The sequence below is a fragment of the Triticum urartu genome, chromosome 7 (assembly GCF_003073215.2).
Source record: "Triticum urartu cultivar G1812 chromosome 7, Tu2.1, whole genome shotgun sequence".
In the NCBI taxonomy this organism is placed as follows: domain Eukaryota; kingdom Viridiplantae; phylum Streptophyta; class Magnoliopsida; order Poales; family Poaceae; genus Triticum; species Triticum urartu.
In genome coordinates this window covers 703,181,731-703,208,037 of record NC_053028.1, presented here as the reverse complement: position 1 = coordinate 703,208,037, position 26,307 = coordinate 703,181,731, and the positions used below count along the sequence as shown (strand labels likewise).

Below are 26,307 nucleotides of genomic sequence, written 5' to 3'. Positions count from 1 at the left end.
GATGATCTCATCGGATGAACCACGATGTCAAGGATTCAATCAATCCCGTATACAATTCCCTTTGTCTAGCGGTACGATACTTGCCCGAGATTCGATCGTCAGTATCCCGATACCTTGTTCAATCTCGTTACCGGCAAGTCTCTTTACTCGTTCCGTAACACATCATCACGTGATCAACTCCTTGGTCACATTGTGCACATTATGATGATCTCCTACCGAGTGGGCCCAGAGATACCTCTCCGTTACACGGAGTAACAAATCCCAGTCTCGATTCGTGCCAACCCAACAGACACTTTCGGAGATACCTGTAGTGTACCTTTATAGCCACCCAGTTACGTTGTGACGTTTGGCACACCCAAAGCACTCCTACGGTATCCGGGAGTTGCACAATCTCATGGTCTAAGGAAATGACACTTGACATTAGAAAAGCTTTAGCATACAACTACACGATCTTTGTGCTAGGCTTAGGATTGGGTCTTGTCCATCACATCATTCTCCTAATGATGTGATCCCGTTATCAATGACATCCAATGTCCATGGTCAGGAAACCGTAACCATCTATTGATTAACGAGCTAGTCAACTAGAGGCTTACTAGGGACATGTTGTTGTCTATGTATCCACACATGTATCTGAGTTTCCTATCAATACAATTCTAGCATGGATAATAAACGACTATCATGAACAAGGAAATATAATAATAACCAATTTATTATTGCCTCTAGGGCATATTTCCAACAGTACGCTCCCGTCGATTATTGGCCTAAAGGATTAACTATTGAATAAATAGCAAGAGAATTAGGTGTCGTGGCAGTAATGGGTCTAACTAAACGATGCTATTTTTATGTCTTAGGAAAACGAAATTAGAGCCAACCGCTGATTACCTAGGTCCCAAAGATTCAACATGCATGTCGAGTAAACTGTGACGGAGGGAGTAACAAGAATTGAAGTATAAAGAGAGCATCAGAAAGCATGTAACAAGCACATTTAAGTCTAATCCACTTTCTATGCATAGGCATCTTATAAGTAAAGAAAATATTAAGACAAAAAATATCTAGCATATGCAAGGAATGTGAATGAAACATTGACAATCTCAACATAATGAGATGTAATTTAGGAACATGAATTTTTATAACAATGCTCGCCTCTCTCGAAATAACTACATGTAGGATCATAATCGAATACAACAATATATCCATCATATAAAAAAATTCTTCATGATCCACATGTATACAAAATCTACAATCTTCCAAGATGGTGGGATTAATATCAACCAAAGTCATGACCTCTCCAAACCCACTTTTATAAAAAAATCATAAGATTTGATCATTATCCAAAGTAGTGGGATCATTGTTACATAAAGTTGATGCTCTTACAAACCCACTTTAAATAGTATTGCAAACAGTATTATCAATAACATATTCAATATGAGGCTCAAATAAACTCTCAATATCAGAAGAAGCATCATAATTATCACACAATCATGATCATTACAATAAGTCGTAGGCATAACAAAATGATCATCAATAGTGCCTACCGACATAGTTTCACAATAAAAAGCAATATTTTCATCAATTGTATCATATTCATCACTTGAGTCATAAGAATTATCATATTTTTGTTTTATAACTTTTCATTAGTAGGGGGACTAAAAATATCATACACATCAAACTCATCATCCCCAAACTTGTAGCTTTGCATATCATAAGCACAATTGACATTCATGGAATTCATACTAGCATCATTGAAATCATGCTTTTCATTCAAGGAACTATCATGAATCACTCTATAAAATTCTTCTTTTAACACTTCATAACAAAGGCAAGGGGTGGTCACTCCCCTTGTTCTTGCTAGTTGCATGTATCAAATCTGGTAATGGTAGATATAATAATGTAAGTAAAGTAGAACAACAAAAAATTGTAAGATCGCTTGAATATAACTGAGAATGAACTCGAGGGCCATAGACTCACTAGAGGCATCTCTCTCATAAATGGCATCGGTGGGTAAACATTTTTTTGTTGGGCAATTAACAAAAAAGCACATAGTTATGATGATTATCCAAAGCATGGTCAATATATAGGCATTACGTCTGTGACAAGTAGACCGTTAAACTTATCGACATCTACTACTATTACTCCACCCCAATACCGCTATCCAGCATGCACCTCAAAGTATTAAGTTCATGACAAACAGAGTAATGCATTAAGCAAGATGACATAATGTAGATAGAATAAGGGCAACTAATATGACCAAACCCCGTTGTTTTACCCTTAGTAGCAACAATACAAATGCGTGCCTCACCCACCTGTCACAGAGCAAGACTAACCACAAGATTGAACCTACTACTAAGCACCTATCCCACTGAAGATAAATCAATCTACTTGGCCAAAGCAGATAGATATATTGGAGAGAAATACAAGGTTATGAAACTACACAATCAAAGAGATCTCAAAGGACACAAATAATATCAACGAATAATATGATCATTAACCCACAATTCATTGGATCCCAACAAACACACCGCAAAGATTACATCGAATAGATCTCAGAGGAGATCATTGTATTGAAGATCAAAAGAGAGATAACAAGCCATCTAGGTACTACTATGGACCTGTAGGTCTTGAAGAAACTACTCACACATCATCACGGAGGCAACAAGGTTGATGAAGATAGCCTCCCCAATGCTTCCTTCCTTTGACAAAGTACCAGAAAAGGCTTCCAGATGGGATCGCGGAAGAACAGAGGCTTGCGGTGACGAAATAATTGTTTGTCTCGCTTCGGGTTTTTTTTGGAATACATGGGAATTTATTGGCCAAGAAGGGCAAATGGAGTCATGAGCGGCCCACAAGCCAGGGTGGTACACCTTACCTCTAGGGTGTGCCTCCTTCCTTGTGGCCGCCTCGTGGGTATTCTGATCCTTCCTTGAAACTTCCATGGTCTCTTATTATCAAGAAAAAATCATCAAAAAGTTTCATCGTGTTTGGACTTCTGTAGGTATAGTTTTCCTGCAAAACAAAAACATGCAGAAAATAGGAACTGGCACTGGGCACTAAATTAATAGGTTAGTCCATAAAAATAATATAAAAGTAATAATATAATAGCATGAAACAATAAAAAGCTATAGATATGTTGGAGACGTATCAATACATGTATTGTATTGTTGCTACTAAGGGTAAAGATGGTTTCTTTTATCACAATTGGATGATATTTTTACCGGCTATATTATTTCATCATGCTTATTGCAATGCTTTGTTTGTCACGAATTTAATACTTCGATATTCATTCTGGATAGCGGTCTTGGGTTGAAGTATTAGTTGTAGATGTAGTTGGATAATACTCTACATATCACGGGCGTAATGGCTACATGAGATTATACTATGAATATTCATTGCCATAAATATAAATATTGTAATTTAATCGCTGCACAACTGTAATTTGTCCACCACACCGCACTTATATATGCTTGGAGAGATGCCAGTAGTGAACCTACGGCCATGGGGTCTATTTTACTTTACTGAAAACGTCACCAAAAATATTATTCTTTGTTGTGCTTTTTGAAGGAAATATGCCCTAGAGGCAATAATAAAGTTATTATTTATTTCCTTATATCATGATAAATGTTTATTATTCATGCTAGAATTGTATTAACCGGAAACATAATACATTTGTGAATACATAGACATACGGAGTGTCACTAGTATGCCTCTACTTGACTAGCTCGTTAATCAAAGATGGTTATGTTTCCTAACCATGAACAAAGAGTTGTTATTTGATTAACGGGATCACATCATTAGGTGAATGATCTGATTGACATGACCCATTCCATTAGCTTAGCACCCGATCGTTCAATATGTTGTTATTGCTTTCTTCATAACTTATACATGTTCCAATGACTATGAGATTATGCAACTCCCGTTTGCCGGAGGAACACTTTGTGTGCTACCAAACGTCACAACGTAAATGGGTGATTATAAAGGTGCTCTACAGGTGTCTCCGAAGGTACTTGTTGGGTTGGCATATTTCGAGATTAGGATTTGTCACTCCGATTGTCGGAGAGGTATCTCTGGGCCCTCTCGGTAATGCACATCACCTAAGCCTTGCAAGCAATGCAACTAATGAGTTAGTTGCGAGATGATGTATTACGGAACGAGTAAAGAGACTTGCCGGTAACGAGATTGAACTAGGTATTGAGATGCCGACGATCGAATCTCGGGCAAGTAACATACCGATGACAAAGGGAACAACGTATGTTGTTATGCGGTCTGACCGATAAAGATCTTCGTAGAATATGTAGGAGCCAATATGAGCATCCAGGTTCCGCTATTGGTTATTGACCAGAGACGTGTCTCGGTCATGTCTACATAGTTCTCGAACCCGTAGGGTCCGCACGCTTAACGCTACGATGACATTTATATTATGAGTTTATATGTTTTGATGTACCGAAGGAGTTCAGAGTCCCGGATGAGATCGGGGACATGACGAGGAGTCTCGAATATCGGACATGAAGTCTCGATGGTCGAGACATACGAAGAGCGCAGGTCTACGGAACCCCCCCCCCCGGATAATCCATACCTTAGTGGCAGAGACAGAGGAGAAAGGTGGCCCTGCCTCCCTCCCCCCTGGTCCGAATGGACTGAGAGGCGGCCCCCTTTCCTTCTCCTCCTTTTGTGCTGGACATGCGAACTGACCTGAACACTTCTGTATCGAGTCCGGGATCGTCATCAGCTAACTGTGCTAAAATGAGCCATAGCTTTCTGCTGATCGGTCGGCCGTAAACTACACTACAGCACCTGTGCAACGTTCCGCTGCGTCATACAGTACGGTAGATCACACTCTCCCTTCTTTTTTTCTCTGTCTTCTCACCATATCTTGCGCGCGTAGGAAAAAAAAAAATTTTAAATACTACGTTCCCAAATATTACAGCCCTAGTTTAATTCTTTAGCACTAACAGTATGGGTCATGGTAATCATACTGCTACCAGCAGTTTCATACTTTGTCGCGTTTTGACGAACGCCAACACTTACCTACGCTTCGCAGCCTTCTCCCATATGCTCAATATCTTACTTTCTCCACTTGTAACCGGTCACCCCTCCTCACTTAACACCACACCAACTGACATAATCTGTGTTTATATAATTGTCGTCTTAAGCCCTTAGCACCACGAAAACTTAACATCAAGTAAGACCTAACTTGTTCACCGCATTGATATATGTCCAAACTACAAATTTTTTATAAATCATTTGAACATTACCGGCAACACTATGTCTCATATTAAACAATCCCGCTTAATCGCTTTATCACTAACCTTATCGTATCTGAGATAATCACCACCATGTACGATGGAACAAATCTACATTATCACACTTGCTCCAGAGACACACACAAATATGATGCTACATATCTTATTATCATTTGTTTCTAGCTTATTGGCATATACTTCTATAAAATTCCTAATTATCAAATCTCCTTTCACCGTTGCAATTCGCTAACACACTTATCTGTTTAAGCTCTAGTCAATCACAATGGCATAAACTGCCGCAACTCATACTTAGCAACATATCTCCTCAAAACACGAACCAACATATCAATTTGATTCAATTATGTCACCACTGATACACATTCATGATTATCTATCACTTAGATTATTCTATCTAAGATTCCTAGTAAAATTAAATAACATCATCTAAACCACCCTATTCGTTATGCTTATGTGGTCCATTCCTAGACCGCAAGTGGTACCTCACTAGTCTAGTCCTGACCTGCGCAAAGCTGATGACAACTCGATAGTTCAGTGTGCCATGCTTTACGGCTTAGAATCATTCAACGACGTTTTGAACGTCATGGAGCATATGAGAATGTTCCAGGAGTTAATATTTCAAGCAAATGCCCGGATTGAGAGATATGAAGTCTCCAATAAGTTCTATAGCTGCAAGATGGAGGAGAACAGTTCTGTCAGTGAGCATATACTCAAAATGTCTGGGTATAATACACTTGATTCAATGGGAGTTAATCTTCCATGATTGCGTCATTGACAGAATTCTCCAATCACTGCCACCAAGCTACAAGAGCTTCGTGATGAACTATAATATGCAAGGGATGAACAAGACTATTCCCGAGCTCTTCGCATGCTGAAAGCTGCGGAGGTAGAAATCAAGAAGGAGCATCAAGTGTTGATGTCAACAAGACCACTAGTTTCAAGAAAAAGGGCAAAGGGAAGAGAAGGGGAACTTCAAGAAGAACAGCAAGCAAGTTGCTGCTCAAGAGAAGAAACCCAAGTCTGAACCTAAGCCTGAAACTGAGTGCTTCTACTGCAAGCAGACTGGTCACTGGAAGCGGAACTGCCCCAAGTATTTGGCGGATAAGAAGGATGGCAAGGTGAACAAAGGTATATGTGATATACATGTTATTGATGTGTACTACTAATGCTCGCAGTAGCACCTGGGTATTTGATCACTGGTTCATGTTGCTAACATTTGCAACTCGAAACAGGGATACAGATTAGCGAAGATTCTAAGGACGAGGGGAAACGATCCAAAAGTCCGATGGATGTGTCGCCCTGCACCCTCACCATCTGCCGGGATTTATTATGTAGACCCAAATAATTCTATTTGTTCTCAGCTGCTAAGCCATGCTTAGTATCTATCTGTTTGATCAGACGTTTATCATTAAATCTGAAATAATGATTTGTTGGGTCTATGTGATATGTATTAATATCTTATTTACGTACTCCCTGTCAAAAGAGGTCTTTCTCAGGGAATCTTATTCGATCGTCGAATATAGTAACCCATAATTTCATACTGTTGAAGCCCCAAATAAGATGCGAGTTGTAAATAATAGTGCCAACTATTTGTGGCCACTTGATTCTCCGTGTGTCAAATACCCGCTTAGATTTCAATCTCAAATCGAAGAACTCCCTACTTATGGGCCCGTTACCGTGGTCAAGTCATCTTTACTCGATCTCCCCATAACTTTGCGAATCATTCTAACGCTGACTAAACTATTAGTTTGCAAACCTTGCAAGGCTGTATTTACTTGCCGTGTAAATTGCCCGTGCCTATGTATTAAACACGAATGAAGCCCAAGAAAACACCGTTCTTCCCCCCAGATACTATGGAGAGAGCAATACCTCTCCGACAGATCGGCAAATTTTTAAATCATTGTCCTCGCACATACCAGATAGTTCTCTATATTGCGATACCCGAACTCGAACGTGCACGAGACTCGTGCCGCCCAAATCAATCGTTAGTGTTTATCCCCCTGCTTAGCCCTCACAAGATGGAACCTTACAACGCCTGAGATCATCGATAATAAGCCCTTTACATCTTTAATAACCACACAAGCTCTCGCAAACATACTAATACTTTGAGTAATGTGAGCTTCATTCAGAGTAGACACAACTATACCCCAAGTAGTTCCTCACAGTGGAGCAAAACGTGAGAAAGAGTCTATTCGTAATGCGAAGACACATATGAAGTCCACGATCTGTCTGGAGTAATAAATTCTTACTTTACCCGATTATGTCGTGTACAAATTGAAATAAATTGGTGGAAACCACGTTTCCAGCGCTCAACAAACCTTCATGAAGACACAAGAGCTATTGGGTGATTAGCAACATTATTGGACGAACGGTAACATCGGGGCTAAGCGAATAATGGTCGATGTCAATCAGATCATTCACCTAATGATGTGATCCTGTTAATCAAATAACAACTCTTTGTTCATGGTTAGGAAACATAACCATCTTTGATTAACGAGCTAGTCAAGTAGAGGCATACTAGTGACACTCCGTATGTCTATGTATTCACACATGTATTATGTTTCCGGTTAATACAATTCTAGCATGAATAATAAACATTTATCATGATATAAGGAAATAAATAATAACTTTATTATTGCCTCTAGGGCATATTTCCTTCAGTCTCCCACTTGCACTAGAGTCAATAATCTAGATTACACAGTAATGATTCTAACACCCATGGAGCCTTGGTGCTGATCATGTTTTGCTCGTGGAAGAGGCTTAGTCAACGGGTCTGCAATATTCAGATCCGTATGTCTTACAAATCTCTATGTCTCCCACCTGGACTAGATCCCGGATGGAATTGAAGCGTCTCTTGATGTGCTTGGTTCTCTTGTGAAATTTGGATTCCTTTGCCAAGACAATTGCACCAGTATTGTCACAAAAGATTTTCATTGGACCCGATGCACTAGGTATGACACCTAGATCGGATATGAACTCCTTCATCCAGACTCCTTCATTTGCTGCTTCCGAAGCAGCTATGTACCCCGCTTCACATGTAGATCCCGCCACAACGCTTTGTTTAGAACTGCACCAACCGACAGCTCCACCATTTAATGTAAACATGTATCCGGTTTGCGATTTAGAATCGTCCAGATCAGTGTCAAAGCTTGCATCAACGTAACCTTTTACGATGAGCTCTTTGTCACCTCCATATATGAGAAACATATCCTTAGTCATTTTCAGGTATTTCAGGATGTTCTTGACCGCTGTCCAGTGATCCACTCCTGGATCACTTTGGTACCTCCCTGCTAGACTTATAGCAAGGCACACATCAGGTCTGGTACACAGCATTGCATACATGATAGAGCCTATGGCTGAAGCATAGGGAACATCTTTCATTTTCTCTCTATCTTCTGCAGTGGTCGGGCATTGAGTCTTACTCAACTTCACACCTTGTAACACAGGCAAGAACCCTTTCTTTGCTTGATCCATTTTGAACTTCTTCAAAACTTTGTCAAGGTATGTGCTTTGTGAAAGTCCAATTAAGCGTCTTGATCTATCTCTATAGATCTTAATGCCTAATATGTAAGCAGCTTCACCGATGTCTTTCATTGAAAAACTCTTATTCAAGTATCCATTTATGCTATCCAGAAATTCTATATCATTTCCAATTAGTAATATGCCATCCACATATAATATCAGAAATGCTACAGAGCTCCCACTCACTTTCTTGTAAATACATGCTTCTCCAAAAGTCTGTATAAAACCAAATGCTTTGATCACACTATCAAAGCGTTTATTCCAACTCCGAGAGGCTTGCACCAGTCCATAAATGGATCGCTGGAGCTTGCACACTTTGTTAGCTCCCTTTGGATCGACAAAACCTTCTGGTTGCATCATATACAACTCTTCTTCCAGAAATCCATTCAGGAATGCAGTTTTGACATCCATCTGCCAAATTTCATAATCATAAAATGCGGCAATTGCTAACATGATTCGGACAGACTTAAGCATCGCTACGGGTGAGAAGGTCTCATCGTAGTCAATCCCTTGAACTTGCCGAAAACCTTTTGCGACAAGTCGAGCTTTGTAGACAGTAATATTACCGTCAATGTCAGTCTTCTTCTTGAAGATCCATTTATTCTCAATTGCTTGCCGATCATCGGGCAAGTCAACCAAAGTCCATACTTTGTTCTCATACATGGATCCCATCTCAGATTTCATGGCTTCAAGCCATTTTGCGGAATCTGGGCTCACCATCGCTTCTTCATAGTTCGTAGGTTCATCATGACCTAGTAGCATGACTTCCAGAACAGGATTACCGTACCACTCTGGCGCGGATCTCACTCTGGTTGATCTACGAGGTTCAGTAGTATCTTGTTCTGAAGTTTCATGATCATCATCATTAGCTTCCTCACTAACTGGTGTAGGTGTCACAGAAACAGGTTTTTGTGATGTACTACTTTCCAATAAGGGAGTAGGTACAGTTACCTCGTCAAGTTCTACTTTCCTCCCACTCACTTCTTTCGAGAGAAACTCCTTCTCTAGAAAGTTTCCGAATTTAGCAACAAAAGTCTTGCCTTCGGATCTGTGATAGAAGGTGTATCCAATAGTTTCCTTTGGATATCCTATGAAGACACATTTCTCCGATTTGGGTTCGAGCTTATCAGGTTGAAGCTTTTTCACATAAGCATCGCAGCCCCAAACTTTCAGAAACGACAACTTTGGTTTCTTGCCAAACCACAGTTCATAAGGCGTCGTCTCAACGGATTTTGATGGCGCCCTATTTAACGTGAATGCGGCCGTCTCTAGAGCGTATCCCCAAAACGATAGCGGTAAATCAGTAAGAGACATCATAGATCGCACCATATCTAGTAAAGTACGATTACGACGTTCGGACACACCATTACGCTGTGGTGTTCCGGGTGGCGTGAGTTGCGAAACTGTTCCACAATTTTTTCAAATGTACACCAAACTCGTAACTCAAATATTCTCCTCCACGATCAGATCGTAGGACTTCTATTTTCTTGTTACGATGATTTTCAACTTCACTCTGAAATTCTTTGAACTTTCAAATGTTTCAGACTTGTGTTTCATTAAGTAGATATACCCATATCTGCTTAAGTCATCTGTGAAGGTGAGAAAATAACGATATCCGCCACGAGCCTCAACGTTCATCGGACCACATACATCTGTATGTATGATTTCCAAAAAATCTGTTGCTCTCTCCATAGTACCGGAGAACGGTGTTTTTGTCATCTTACCCATAAGGCACGGTTCGCAAGTACCAAGTGATTCATAATCAAGTGGTTCAAAGCCCATCAGTATGGAGTTTCTTCATGCGCTTTATACCGATATGACCCAAACGGCAGTGCCACAAATAAGTTGCACTATCATTATCAACTCTGCATCTTTTGGCTTCAACACTATGAATATGTGTGTTACTACTATCAAGATTCAATAAAAATAGACCACTCTTTAAGGGTGCATGACCATAAAAGATATTACTCATATAAATAGAACAACCATTATTCTCAGATTTAAATGAATAACCGTCTCGCATCAAACAAGATCCAGATATAATGTTCATGCTTAACGCTGGAACCAAATAAGAATTATTTAGGTCTAATATTAATCTCGAAGGTAGATGTAGAGGTAGCGTGCCGACTACGATCACATCGACTTTGGAATCGTTTCCCACGCGCATCGTCACCTCGTCCTTAGCCAATCTTCGCTTAATCCGTAGTCCCTGTTTCGAGTTGCAAATATTAGCAACAGAACCAGTATCAAATACACAGGTACTACTGCGAGCATTGGTTGCTACAAACACTAGTAAAATACACATCAATAATCTGTATATCAAATATACCTTTGTTCACTTTGCCATCCTTTCTTATCCTCCAAATACTTGGGGCAGTTCCGCTTGCAGTGACCAGTCCCTTTGCAGTAGAAGCACTTAGTCTCAGGCTTAGGTACAGACTTGGGCTTCTTCAATTGAGTAGCAACTTGCTTGCCGTTCTTCTTGAAGTTCCCCTTCTTCCCTTAAGCTTTGCCCTTTTCTTGAAACTAGTGGTCTTGTCAACCATCAACACTTGATGCTTTTCTTGATTTCTACCTTCTTCGATTTCAGCATCACGAAGAGCTTGGGAATTGTTTCCGTTATCCCTTGCATATTATAGTTCATCACGAAGTTCTACTAACTTGGTGATGGTGACTAGAGAATTCTATCAATCACTATTTTATCTGGAAGATTAACTCCCACTTGATTCAAGCAATTGTAGTACCCAGACAATCTGAGCACATGCTCACTGCTTGAGCTATTCTCCTCCATCTTTTAGCTATAGAACTTTTGTTGGAGACTTCATATCTCTCAACTCGGGTATTTGCTTGAAATATTAACTTCAACTCCTGGAACATCTCATATGTTCCATGACGTTCAAAACGTCTTTGAAGTCCCGATTCTAAGCCGTTAAGCATGGTGCACTAAACTATCAAGTAGTCATCATATTGAGCTAGCCAAATGTTCAGAACGTCTGCATCTGCTCCTGCAATAGGACTGTCACCTAGCGGTGCATCAAGGACATAATTCTTTTGTGCAGCAATGAGGATAATCCTCAGATCACGGATCCAATCCGTATCATTGCTACTAACATTTTTCAACTTAGTTTTCTCTAGGAACATATAAAAATTAAATGGGGAGCAACATCGCGAGCTATTGATCTACAACATAGATATGCTAATACTACCAGGACTAAGTTCATGATAAATTAAAGTTCAATTAATCATATTACTTAAGAACTCCCACTTAGATAGACATCCCTCTAATTATCTAAGTGATCACGTGATCCAAATCAACTAAACCATAACCGATCATCACGTGAAATGGAGTAATTTTCAATGGTGAACATCACTGTGTTGATCATATCTACTATATGATTCACGCTCGACCTTTCGGTCTCAGTGTTCCGAGGCCATATCTGCATATGCTAGGCTCGTCAAGTTTAACCTGAGTATTCTGCGTGTGCAAAACTGGCTTGCACCCATTGTAGATGGACGTAGAGCTTATCACACCCGATCATCACGTGGTGTCTGGGCACGACGAACTTTGGCAACGGTGCATACTCAGGGAGAACACTTTTATCTTAAAATTTAGTGAGAGATCATCTTATAATGCTACCGTCAATCAAAGCAAGATAAGATGCATAAAAGATAAACATCACATGCAATCAGTATAAGTGATATGATATGGCCATCATCATCTTGTGCTTGTGATCTCCATCTCCGAAGCACCGTCATGATCACCATTGTCAACGGCGCGACACCTTGATCACCATCGTAGCATTGTTGTCGTCTCGCCAATCTTATGCTTCGACGACTATCGCTACCGCTTAGTGATAAAGTAAAGCATTACAGCGCGATTGCATTGCATACAATAAAGCGACAACCATATGGCTCTTGCCAGTTGCCGATAACTCGGTTACAAAACATGATCATCTCATGCAATAAAATTTAGCATCATGTCTTGACCATATCACATCACAACATGCCCTGCAAAAACAAGTTAGACGTCCTCTACTTTGTTGTTGCAAGTTTTACGTGGTTGCTACGAGCTTAGCAAGAACCGTCTTTACCTACGCATCAAAACCACAACGATAGTTTGTCAAGTTGGTGCTGTTTTAACCTTCGCAAGGACCAGGCGTAGCCACACTCGGTTCAACTAAACTTGGAGAAACGGACACCCGCCAGCCACCTGTGTGCAAATCACGTCGGTAGAACCAGTCTCGCGTAAGCGTACGCGTAATGTAGGTCCGGGCCGCTTCATCCAACAATACCGCTGAACCAAAGTATGACATGGTAAGCAGTATGACTTATATCGACCACAACTCACTTGTGTTTTACTCGTGCATATAACATCAACGCATAAAACCTGGCTCGGATGCCACTGTTGGGGAACGTAGTAATTTCAAAAAAATTCCTACTCACACGCAAGATCATGGTGATGCATAGCAACGAGAGGGGAGAGTGTTGTCTACGTACCCTCGTAGACCGAAAGCGGAAGCGTTAACATAAGCGGTTGATGTAGTCGTACGTCTTCACGATCCGACCAATCCAAGTGCCGAACGTACGGCACCTCCGAGTTCAGCACACGTTCAACTCGATGACGTCCCTCGAACTCCGATCCAGCCGAGTGTTCAGGGAGAGTTTTGTCAGCACGACGGCGTGGTGACGATGATGATATTCTACCGATGCAGGGCTTCGCCTAAGCACCGCTACGATATGATCGAGGTGGATTATGGTGGAGGGGGGCACCGCACATGGCTAAGAGATCAAGAGATCAATTGTTGTGTCTTTGGGGTGCCCCCTGCCCCCGTATATAAAGGAGTGGAGGAGGGGGAGGGTCGGCCCTCTCTATGGCGCGCCCTAGGGGAGTCCTACTCCCACCGGGAGTAGGATTCCCCCTTTCCTAGTAGAACTAGGAGCCCTTCCAAGTAGTAGGAGTATGAGGGAAGGAAAGGGAAGGGAAAATGAGAAGGAAGGAAGGGGGCGCCCCCCTCCCTAGTCCAATTCGGACCAGCCCATGGGGAGGGGTGAGGCCACCCTTTGAGGCCTTTCTCTCCTTTCTCGTATGGCCCATTAAGGCCCAATACGAATTCCCGTAACTCCCCGGTACTCCCGAAAATACCCGAATCACTCGGAACCTTTCCGATGTCCGAATATAGTCGTCCAATAGATCGATCTTTACGTCTCGACCATTTCGAGACTCCTCGTCATGTCCCCGATCTCATCCGGGACTCCGAACTCCTTCGGTACATCAAAACATATAAACTCATAATATAACTGTCATCGTAGCGTTAAGCGTGCGGACCCTACGGGTTCGAGAACTATGTAGACATGACCGAGACACGTCTCCGGTCAATAACCAATAGCGGAACCTGGATGCTCATATTGGCTCCTACATATTCTACGAAGATCTTTATCGGTCAAACCGCATAACAACATACGTTGTTCCCTTTGTCATCGGTATGTTACTTGCCCGAGATTCGATCGTCGGCATCTCAATACCTAGTTCAATCTCGTTACCGGCAAGTCTCTTTACTCGTTCCGTAATACATCATCTCGCAACTAACTCATTAGTTGCAATGCTTGCAAGGCTTAGGTGATGTGCATTACCGAGAGGGCCCAGAGATACCTCTCCGACAATCGGAGTGACAAATCCTAATCTCGAAATACGCCAACCCAACAAGTACCTTCGGAGACACCTGTAGAGCACCTTTATAATCACCTAGTTACGTTGTGACGTTTGGTTGCACACAAAGTGTTCCTCCGGTAACGGGAGTTGCATAATCTCATATTCATAGGAACATGTATAAGTCATGAAAAAAGCAATAGCAACAAACTAAACGATCAAGTGCTAAGCTAATGGAATGGGTCAAGTCAATCACATCATTCTCCTAATGATGTGATCCCGTTAATCAAATGACAACTCATGTCTATGGCTAGGAAACTTAACCATCTTTGATTCAACGAGCTAGTCAAGTAGAGGCATACTAGTGACATACTGTTTGTCTATGTATTCACACATGTATTATGTTTCCGGTTAATACAATTCTAGCATGAATAATAAACATTTATCATGATATAAGGAAATAAATAATAACTTTATTATTGCCTCTAGGGCATATTTCCTTCAGTCTAACAGAAGCATACTACAAAACATGTTAAAATCTACAGAAAGAACTAACTAAAAATAATTGAAAACAACAATTAAAGGACTAAAACAACTATATAAGCTAAAGAATATTGTTTTAATTAAAATCCTAATTTAAATTATTCTAAAAATAACCAAATAAATCTTACTGTGACAACAATCTAGCATGTGACTAGGAGCAAAAATAATTAAATTTAAAACTATTTTAAACTCAAATTATTCACAATCTAGGGTTTGAAGTAAATTTGAACAAATTCAAATTAAGATCATACAAATTTGAAGACTAATGGCACAAACAGAAACTAGACACAAGTTTAAATCTAATGCAAAAAGAATCACTCAAAAACATTAAATATCCAAAAAGATATAAACAATTTTAAATAGAAACTAAAAACAAACAAAAAAATGAAAAAATAGAAAAGAAACTTTCAGAACCCCTTTAGTCCCGGTTGCTGGCTCCAACCTGGACTAAAGGTTAGAACCCCTTTAGTCTGTTTCCCACGTCTCAACCCCACAGCCAACTCCCACTAGTAATTCTCATTCCCCTTCCCTAACACTACCAAACACGCTTTGGGTGTTAGAGCAACTCCAACGGGCCGACCCAAACGGACGGCGATTTCGTCCGCTTTTTGTCCATTTGGGTCGGCCGCCCGTCCGGCGTCCGCCTTGTTTTTCATATGGGTCGGCAGCGCGCCCAACGCGCCGACCCATATGTACAGGCGTGGCCGGCTGGCCACCCAATTTTACATTGATTTGTATTCAAACATATTGTGAAATGAAATAACAAGCAAAATAGTTTAGCCGCCCAAATAAATAGTATAATTTTACAAGCCAAATACAAATAAAAATATTTCACATAGTTTTGCAAACGAATAAAATAAGATACATTGTGTGATCCTAGCAAACACCGGCGAGCGCTGAAGCACGTTGATATCATTGTGTGATCCAGCCATGCCAAAGAAAGAGTGCCAGATCCAAAGATCTTGAGGCGCCACGGCCTCTAGTATGACAGTGCAAGCCCTGACATGTCCCTTATATTGCCCTTGCCAAGCAGAAGGGCGGTTTTTCCACTCCCAGTGCATGCAGTCTATGCTGCCAAGTATCCCCGGGAAGCCCCTGCTGGCATTCATCGCCAACAAACGGGTTGTATCTTCAGTTGTCGGCTCTCTCAAGTACTCAGGGCCAAACACAGCAACCACAACCTTGCAGAACTTATACAGGGACTCTAGGCATGTAGACTCGCTCATACGGACGTACTCGTCAATGAGATCACTGGGCACTCCGTATGCAAGCATTCGGATGGCGGCAATGCAGTTCTGATAAGAGGAGAAACCAATCTTGCTGACGACATCCTGTTTGCACTTGAAGTAGCCATCATAGCCGACCACCCCCTCTCTAATACGGTTGAAAACATGCCTACTCATACGGAACCGGCGGCGGAATTTGTGATGTTTGAACAACGAGTTTGCTGTACCAAAGTAGTCCTTCCAGAGAAGGAAATGCCCGCTCTCTCGGTTACGATTCAACGCCGGAAGGTGGCCCGGAATGGAGCCACGAAACAACGGCCGCTGGTTGTTGAGGTGGTGATGGACCAACACAGCAGCCAATATCTCCTCCCCGTCGTCGGACGACGAATCGTCGGAGTCGCAAAGGAAATTGTGGAAAAAGAATTCGTCGGCGGAGTCCATTTTCGTACCTTGGCAAACTGTCGAACAGCTTGCGGGCGCCGAAGAAGGAGACGACCGGCGAGGGGAGACGCGTCGCCCACAGACCAGCTAGCTGCCCTGCCGGCGTCCGACGAGCGTGCCGGTCGGATGTGGCGGGGGCGGCAAGGAGTCTTCTTGGTCGCGGGCGGCTGTGCGGTGGGGGAAGCGGCGACGGGAACCAGTTTGCTCCCCGGCGACAAAACGGCGGCGGCGGGCGATGGGGGGCAGGGGCGGCGTTGCTGGACGGATGTGGAGGCGGCGGCAGCTAGAAGAGTCGCCGGCAAAAATGGACGGCGGCATCGGTGACGGAGGAGGCGGGGCGAGGGTTGCTTGTTGGCCGGAGAGGGGAGGGATGAGAGGGGAGGCCAATGTGCCACAGACCAGCGGGCCCGAGGACAGGAGTAGGCGAGCGCGCGCGCGTCCGGCGGGAATGGGACGTCCGCGGACGAAAAACAGACGCGCGTTCGTTTGGGTCGGCGCGTTGGGTCACCTTTTCTGTCTGCGCCGACCCAAACGGACGGCCGCAGACGAAATGGGTCGCCCCATTGAAGTTGCTCTTAAGGCTGGATTTGGTGACCACACATGTAGGGGCCAGTTCTTTTGAGTAGATTACGGAGAATCTCGGTCTGATATTTTTTTAGCCAAAAGAACTTGATTGCCTCTCCAAAATCTTCAAAGAATCCTAATACAATCCAAAATCTCCAAAATAGTTGGATTTTCCCAGAATATGAGGATTTTGGCTAGTCCCTCAAAAGAAAAGAGTTAACAGAGTGCCCCTATTGCAACAGGTTATTACCACAAGAATGCCACCGAGCCCGCACGACTTGTACAGAGAAAACGAGCGCCCCTGCCTCGACGCCTCATCTGTTCGCTCGGCTCGAACTAGAGCAGGGCCAGCGCTAGGGTTCCAGCGCCGCCGCCGGCCCCGCCTCGCCGCCGCCGGCCCCGCCTCGCCGCCGCCGGGACCCACTCCCGCCGCAGCCCAGCTTCCTCCACGGCGCCGTCTGCCCCTCTGCCCTCTGCCGCAGCCAGGACAACGGGAAGCTGCCGCCGCGCCCCTCTGCACCGGCTGCCCACGGCGCCTCCGTCCCGAAGCTGCAGATCATCCAGTCCTCCACTCCTCCACGGTGAGCCATCCTCTCTCTTCCAACTCTCTCTTCTTCTTTTTTTAGCTATAAATTGGATAGATGGAAAAACTTTGTTGCGTAGATGGATGAATCGATGTGTCAATTGGATAGATGGATGGATGGATGGATTGATTGTTTAATTTGTTAGATGGATGAATGATGCCAGGTTTTTCTTGTTGATATCGTCAGTGCTATATATTGGTCCTGTTCCTAGATATTGGTACTGTGAATCTTTGCTACGATATGGAGATTTTTGTTACATTATTTAATTCTGCCTTTCAATGCTAATGTGAGAATGGTGAATGGTAATGGTAGATGGAGAAAGTCAAAGAACCCAAAGCAAATTGGGATAGTGCTGCTCATACAATTTTTACTGAGAATGATTGCCTCCACTTTCGAACATTAGTTGTAAAATATTGTCGAATGGAATTTCAGGTTAAGATGACTTGTGCATAGGTCGAGCTTCAGTCTGATGGATTCTGACGACAAGAAGTTTGGCAAAGGTACTGCTTTTGTCAAAATGCAGAAAAGTAGCATTGGCAAGCATATTCATCTCCGCTAGGGAACTTTGCCTCTGTAATTAACTATGGATGTTTATACTACACACTATTGGAAGTTTAAAGGATTTCTCACCATTGAAGATGAAACCGACCGGTTGGGAGCATCCTCTGCTTCATTAAGCATCTACTTTACTTGATATCCTTTTTTAAGTACTGTGATGTTGCCATGCCTATTTGTGTTTGTTATCTGATATTCCCTTTGAGGGCAGGCCTAGCGCAATGGTGAAGTCCTCCCCACTTGTGCCAAGAGGTCCTGGGTTCGAACCAGCCTCTCTGCATTGCACTTTGCAGGGGTAAGACTAGGTTCCTGTAATCCCTCCCCAGACCCCACCTTGTGTGGGAGCTTCTATGCACTGGGTCTGTCCTTTTTTATCTGATATTCCCTTTGTTTCTTTCTCTGTCTTTTGACCGCCCTGATTCAAGTTTTAATCAATAATAAATAATCCAATATTATGTGGGTTACTGGGTTATGTTACACATTTGATGCCATTCGACTTGTATACATAAGTACTTCTCTATTACTGTAGTTATGATTCTTATCTTGTAGCCATCAGCAAAATATTGCACAAGAAATATAGATTCGACGTTCAAACTTGGACAGTCAATCTTGGTCCTACATTTGATACCTTAAGCTGGCAGCATCTCTGGAACCGCCAAAATTTCCTCATGTTGACATTTTTTTGTCTATATGTTGAACAACGGGGTTTTCAAGTCAATGAGTCATTCTGGGGTAGCGACTCGGAAAAAGTTGAGCCTGCAGTTGTGACTAGTCGCAACTCGAGTCGCTAGTCGACACGTTTAGTCGACATTTTTTTGTGACTCATCGACTAGTCGCGCGACTCGAAAACAATGGAACAACCACATTGTCTTTTGTGCCCCCTGATAAGCTACTTTATTGGACCCTACCAGAGAAATAAGTGCCCATTGTACTTGTATGCATGAGTGCGTTTTCCTGGCATGGTTCTTGATGCGCATCCTTCTCCAAATTGCCTTGGTTATATGCAATGCTGGTAGTCCATAATATGACTCTTTCTATTTCAGGACCTAGGGAGCTCACTGGTGCTGTTGATTTAATAAGTCAGTACAAATTGGAGCCGCACCATGATTTCTTTTGCAAGAGGCCTTTGCCACTTGCAATCTCAGATACACATTACCTTCACAATGTAGTGGGGGACACTGAAATTCGGAAAGGAGAAGGAATGGAGCTAGATCAACTCGTTCAGAATGCATACTTAAGGGATAAGCCTCCTCATATTAAGCCCTTTGATATGGAAACACTGGGGCAAGCATTTCAGCTTCGAGAAACTGCTCCAGTAGATTTACCCTCTGTAAGACCATTTTTGCCATCCTACTTGCTTTATGGTGTTATATTGCATTTTCCTATCATACACTTGACAATTAAACCAATCAACAGGCTGAAAAAGGTATACCTACCATTTCGGGCAAACCGAAAAGTGAGTCCAAGGACAAAGAGAAAAAACATAAAAAGCACAAAGACAAAGATAAGGACAGGGAGCATAAGAAGCACAAACATCGACATAAGGATCGGTCTAAAGACAAAGACAAGGACAAGGATAGGAAAAAGGATAAGCATCATGAGAAGGTCGCTGCATTTTCTCTATGTTTAAAACTTCAGTATCTCCAAGTCTTACTCATCACTTAGCTATACTTTATATGTCCGCAAATTGTTCAGAAGAGGAAGCATGAGGGGACGGAGGATTCGGCAGACGTGCATAAGCACAAAAAAAGCAAGGTGATATACAATTATTATTTGCTTCCTGGTACAACAAATTTCCTTGCAGCACATTTTGTTGGTCTGTTAACATGACTTACCTATGGCAGCATAAGAGTTCCAAAACCGATGAGATGGGTAATGGACTTAGTTAGCTACAGGTTTTCTTCTTACTTCTGTTGTCAATCAATGTCATATTCTGTTAGAAGGAGGCTCAAAAGATTTCCGTCACCAGACCCGCTGCAGATCAATTGGTACGTGCTTCTTGAACTTTTATTTGCTGTTGGGTAGATGCATAAATTGATTATTTTGTATTGCTTTTCTTAATTCTTTGTCTTTCGGTGAAACATGAATTCAAATGTTTCAGATTTAAGCTGCATAGTGAGCTTGTGTTTTTAAGTCAACCTAGATTTTATTTTATTATTTGGAGCCTAAATGATGAATACTTTAACCTTTGGTGAATTATTTATTACTCATTCAAGAGAATAAGATCTGCCTTTTGCCTGACTTTGTAAATATTAGTCTCATTTGATTTTATCTGCATCTTTTTTTTGTGAACAATTTTATCTGCATCTGTACAATATATGATGTTAGGGCCAGTTGCCCTGACATTACTTTATGTCCACTATCAGTTTTAGACCTGGGCCAATTTCATTTCTTCAGTCTCACTTGACTTGAGAAGTACAGTTAGATATTTCCTTTGATTGGCATCTCTAGTGGTATTAATATATCAGTTATGATGGGCCTGCTGACTTTCTATACTATGTGGCATGATCTGGTTAGGCCTGACTTGCATCATAAATTCATAATGTAGTCACTAGTCGTATACGGTTTGCAGTTTACCAACACTTTGACCATACCATATGGTGATTAATTGGAACACAATGAACTATTGAAAAAGATCACTCGCAGTTTACTTAGTGATGTTTCTTTCGAAATCGTCGTATGCCATTTGCAACTCTTTGACGTCTGCACCTTGTATAATCTTCACAATTATTGTCCATTTCAAATAAGATATGGAAAACACAGCCAGATGAACACCAATGGCGAGAAACATTGGCAAACAATAGGCTTTTGTTTACATCTGTGATAATCCATGACTCTTAACTCTTTACTTTTATGTGGGTGATGCAGATATCATGAATGGCAGTTTATTTGAAGGTGCTTCAGATGAACGTCTTGCCTGCTGCTAATTATGTTGTTCTTGCAGTGTGGACCATGTGAAAAATGTAACTTGTAACAAAGGGACAATCCAACTGTATTTTGCAACCTTTTGTCCCTCGCTGACTAATGGGTTGCCTTGTAGGAACATTTAGATCAGGAAATCTGAGTAGGTGTTTTTGGTGAGATAATTTTTAAGACTAGGATCAGTTAACAATTTCATTTAGATTGAACTTTTAATGAGATTAATTTAAAAGATTAGGAGATCTGGGGATAGGTGTCTTTAACGAGACATTTATCAAAGGCTAGAAGCAGTCAATTCTGTTAACCAGGCCTGTGATAAAATAGTTGATGTAGCATGAGATAATGGTAAAAAAAATATTGTATGATATGGAAATGGAGCTTCATTCCTCGTGCTGATGAGGAAACTAGTTAATTCACCACCGCCTGGACTTGTTTCGAAGTGAAAGTAATCAAGTTAATTTGTATCGGTAGAATGACATGTCTTGTGTTTTCAAGAACATGCAAAGATGGTCAGGAATTAGACACTAAACCCTGTTTTCTCCTAGAACTGTGTAATGTTCTGCTTCTGCCCCAACTGATATACATTGGCTGTTTGGTTCTAGGCCTTGCATTGCCACACTTTGCCACACATTTTTGTCAAGCTTGCCTAAAGTTAATTAAACAAAATGAGAGCCACAAGTTGGCAAGCCTAAGAGAATTTTGCCATACTTTTTGTGTGTATGCCATGTGGGACTCTAGTGTGGCTTGCCTAAGGTGTGCCTTGAACCACTCATCTAAGTTGGTCAAACTTGTCTAACCTTAGTGTGGCAACCTTTGGCAAACTTAGTTACAAACCAAACAGCCCCATTGTATTGCAGACCCTAAGACCGAACGCATAGAAAAACATAAACAAAACAGACTAAACCCAAAACATGATATTCTCAGTGTCGAATCGTGCTGCTTCCTCCAGTATTCCTGGGGCCTCTCATTCCTAAATATGTTGAGGAAACATGAGTGGTCATATCATTCCATTAGAGCCAGTCGAGGAGGTTGTATATTTCACACTGAACAAATGAGACATGTGCTAGAGCAATAAGAATATGGGATCCTTTATCTCATCTCTAGCTATTTAATACAAAGATATTAACCTCTATACCAAATGATGCACATTATTAAAAAAGAATGACCAAATGACAGCATAGATAAGAACATACAAATAATTTTACAAAAATCTCGTTCTCTTGCGGCAGCACTCCCTTTGGAGGACAAGCGGGGCACTACTTCAACAGTGGCTACCATACGACCCTTTTCGACAGCCCTAATGCGGGCTACCGCTGAAGCATACGACCCTTTTCGACGGCTCTAATGCGGGCTACCGCTGAAGCATACGACCCTTTTCGACGGCTCTAATGCGGGCTACCGCTGAAGCATACGACCCTTTTCGACGGCTCTAATGCGGGCTACCGCTGAAGCTTGGAGCGGATGCTGATGTGTGTTGGCTGAACACCTCTCTTTTGCTAGTGTTGTTTTGTTTGCGATTATGACATAACCGGTGTTGCATCACCCAACCACCTACATCTTAGATAGCTCATCCTTGTGTTGTGTTGTAGCTGGTGCCCGGTGTTTTGTTGTGTGTGTGTTTTTCATGTTTCTTGCCTCCGCAAGATGTATTGCCCCTCGAGCTATATGAATTTTGATCCAGTTTTTCACATAAACTGGATCATGATTTTGACCCAGTTTCCACATAATAAACCGCCTCATTTCTTTTGAATTGATAGCAGCTACTACTAGATGTTACATTAAGGATTCAGAATCATAGAGTATATACATACTATTATTTGGTGATATATCCACTAAGCTCTGCATTGCATGCGTGGATTCAGTCACTTCCTATTTAGTTGCTAGTACGATCGATGCACGCACGCACATCCGCATCAGGAGCTGCAGAGATCGATGCACGCACGCACAACTGCATCAGGGGCTGCAGAGTTCACCAGACGGCCAGACTTAACAGGCTATAGGCAGCTCGCTCGAACACCACCCATATGCAAAATAAGTATATTTGCCATGGCACGGGGGCACAGATCATCACCAATAGAAACAGCCGGCTGCAGGAGCTTGAACACCTGGGCTGGCTTAGGCATGCTTGCTACTTGACACTAACTACTGGAAGTTAAGAGTGCTAAACAGCAGTAACGCTTAGACATGTTTGCAATGCGCTACTCGAACGGGATACATATATTGTCAGAGGATTTCTCAGAGCGTGCGACAACAGCTGCAGCTATCACAATAAGCAACAACACATGCACGCCGGAGCATTCCCACCGACGCCACAGCTCCAAACCAAAATACATAACAAAGCCAGTTTGTGTGCCAAAAAAAAATATACTCGCAAACAACAGGGGTGAACAATGATAGTTGTGATTGTTTTTTATTAGCAGAGACTTGCGTCGAAACATGCGACGTGTCAGGGTCTCTGTCAGCCGCTTTCAGCGTTGAGCTCAATGGGACGGCGATGACGATGATGAAGCCTGCATGAAAGAACAGGCCAGGGTGCATTAGCTCTGATGTTTATCTCTCAAAAGGCAAACAAAAGAAAGACGTTGTTGCATTGGCTTATCATGAACATAATCAATTAGGCATGCTAGATAAGAAAAACGTAACTTTGACCTCAGTTGATAAACTGTCTTAAGAACTACCAAGAGGATGTATAACATCGACTACCACTACTTGGTAGCTCTAACTCCCTACAGACACGCATAAACATAGCATGCCATTGAAATGATTATGCAGCAAGGTTTAAAAAATGATTATGCAACTCACAACACGTGATAAATTTGCTTTCCTGAGTTGTAATGATCTGTCAATAAGCCTCTAAACTTGATAACATTGAAGATGATAAGATATGCAGAAACCAACATTCCTCTAATCTTGCAATATTTCTACTACTACGGTTCTCACATTATGAAAAGTAAAACTGCTGAAAACAACAATACAAAGCAATTCATAGCAAAAGAGAAGAACAGTCAGATCAAGTTGACAAGATAACAAACAGACTGTTAACAAGACCAGGAACGAAACAGGAGCAACCAATTCAATTCGTTCACAGAAAGTTAAAGGACAAAAGCCCATACAAAAAGAGTGGAGGTGTGATCTGAAGCCAATACCTCATGCTCGTGTGCATGTCCATGACCATGCGCGTGATCATCATGGCCATCCCAAGGATGACGCATACCCTGAAAACATTGATATCATTAACCATGTATGCAAGTAAATCAAGAACATGTGTAGAGTGGAAGGACGAAAACCGAAATAGAATAGAGCAATACCAAGAGCACAGCGCCGTCCTGCTTAGCCCTGTAGAAAATCCAAAACCTGTAGAGAGGTTAACTTTGATTAAGTTTGTAACAGCAAAAGCTTGCGTGCTGTTAAAATAAATGGTTTATAGATCTAAGGATAGATATATAGAATGATACTTATGCCTGGATATGCTTAAAAATACAGAGCACAGGCACAATCAACCTACAATCGAAGATGCCAAGTTTGAATTTGAAAAACATAGCCAACTTTGATATTTTGATCTAGAGCATCAATGCAATTACGCTAGTCTGGTTATGGTAAATTACGCAGGAAGAATCTGGACATGGGCGGTGAAAGACTTGATAACTAAATGGAAAATAACAAAAAGGATTCAGCAGGTTGAAGAAGAAAAGCTGAGTGGAACAAAAGCCTTAACATGCTTCTTTGTGGCATGTGTGTGTTCTTTTTCCTGAAGTCATGGCATTTTGGTTGCGAACTGATAATTACTCCAGTTATGATGGAGAAAACGGTCAATGGATTAAACCATCATTGTTTCTTGTATAGTTGATTGGTTGTTACTATAGGTTCCAGATGTCTTGTGTAATGAAGATACAAAGGTTATACACTCCTAACACCAGGCGCCTCTTTCACTTGACATAAGGTTGTAAAGATATACCAGTACCAGCTTGCTCAAATTTAATGCTCAGCATGAGGCCTTCATACTGAAGGCACTACCCTGAACCTTGGGAACATGATTACACACTTGTTTGCTAACCTGGGTAGATGGTCATCCTCTTGTCGCATGGTTGGAAACTGATAAAAATGACACGCACCACAGTTACTACGGTTGAAGGTACCAGAGTATATGATAACCTGTGCAGATGATCAACCCCGCTTGTTTGCTAACCTGGGTAGATGATCACCCTATTGTCGTAACGTTGGGAACGGCACAGTACACCGCTTGCTACGGCTGAAGGGGAGATTTCTTTTTGGTCTTTGTTCAAGAATAGCACAGGGCAAATGCAGCTGGAGGTGGTTGCCTTCCTAGTATAAGAACCTGGAAGACCAAATCACAACAACTCCCTATGAAACTTCCTACTACAATCACCACGGCTCCGGCGACGGAGCGGGCGGCGAATCGCATGGCCGAGACAGAACCAGATCGGACAGACAGCACGCGCGACCGAGCACCTCCCACTCTAGATCCCCAAATCGTGCGTTTGGAACAAAGAGTTCCCAATCAAATCCACCGTTCGGGCCAGGGTCGACCGGGGAAAGCGGGCGTCGGAGCGGCGGGGGGAGGCGCGCGGGCCGGGGGAAGGGAGGAGAGGGGATCGAGCGGGCGGGCGATTACCACATGGTGGCGCAGAGGCCCTTGCCGGCGATGGTGTGCCAGCGCTTGTTGTGGGGGATGGTGTAGCCCTTGTACGTCGTGCCGCCGTGCGCGCCTCCGCCGCCCATCGCCGCCGTCCGCCTCTTCTCGGTCCGGTCTCGCGCTCGTCTGGGTCTGCGCCTCTGTGTGTGTGCGCGTGGTGGCCGACGGGGTTGGGGGTGGGTGGGTGGGATGGATCTGTCTCACTCCCGCAGTGCGCGTGTTGGGCACGAAAGAGAGTGGGAAAAAGGAAGGGCCAGATGCTTCAAGGCCCGTGGAGGTTGTCTCAAAAAAAAAAAGCTAAGCCCGCCCGCACGAACCCCTAAAATAAAAAAATAAAAAACTAAGGCCGCGCGTTTATTTTAGGTGCTGGCCTGTCATGAAAAACATAGTAATAGAT

The 26,307-nt window shown here is 42.4% G+C and overlaps 2 protein-coding genes across 3 annotated transcripts; one reads left to right on the top strand and one right to left on the bottom strand.

The window, feature by feature from the left end:
* The first annotated feature begins 17,503 nt into the window (after positions 1–17,503).
* On the top strand, positions 17,504–21,668 carry LOC125518820 (probable mediator of RNA polymerase II transcription subunit 19b). Of its 2 annotated transcripts, XM_048683691.1 has the most exons (7): positions 17,506–17,779; positions 18,215–18,282; positions 19,381–19,667; positions 19,754–19,942; positions 20,033–20,092; positions 20,182–20,325; positions 21,206–21,668. In XM_048683691.1, exons 2-6 carry the CDS (start codon positions 18,252–18,254, stop codon positions 20,224–20,226), a joined length of 612 nt encoding a protein of 203 aa, XP_048539648.1. In that variant the 5' UTR covers positions 17,506–17,779; positions 18,215–18,251; the 3' UTR covers positions 20,227–20,325; positions 21,206–21,668. The 2 variants fall into 2 exon arrangements, with proteins under 2 accessions (XP_048539647.1, XP_048539648.1); XM_048683690.1 differs by having other exon boundaries at positions 17,504–17,779; positions 20,033–20,325.
* Positions 21,669–23,428: 1,760 nt separating this feature from the next.
* On the bottom strand, positions 23,429–26,095 carry LOC125518819 (NADH dehydrogenase [ubiquinone] 1 beta subcomplex subunit 2-like). The gene is made up of 4 exons (XM_048683689.1): positions 25,890–26,095; positions 24,565–24,610; positions 24,403–24,471; positions 23,429–23,766 (listed from the first exon to the last, which is right to left on the bottom strand). Exons 1-4 carry the CDS (start codon positions 25,994–25,996, stop codon positions 23,737–23,739), a joined length of 252 nt encoding a protein of 83 aa, XP_048539646.1. The 5' UTR covers positions 25,997–26,095; the 3' UTR covers positions 23,429–23,736.
* Between the last annotated feature and the right edge of the window lie 212 nt (positions 26,096–26,307).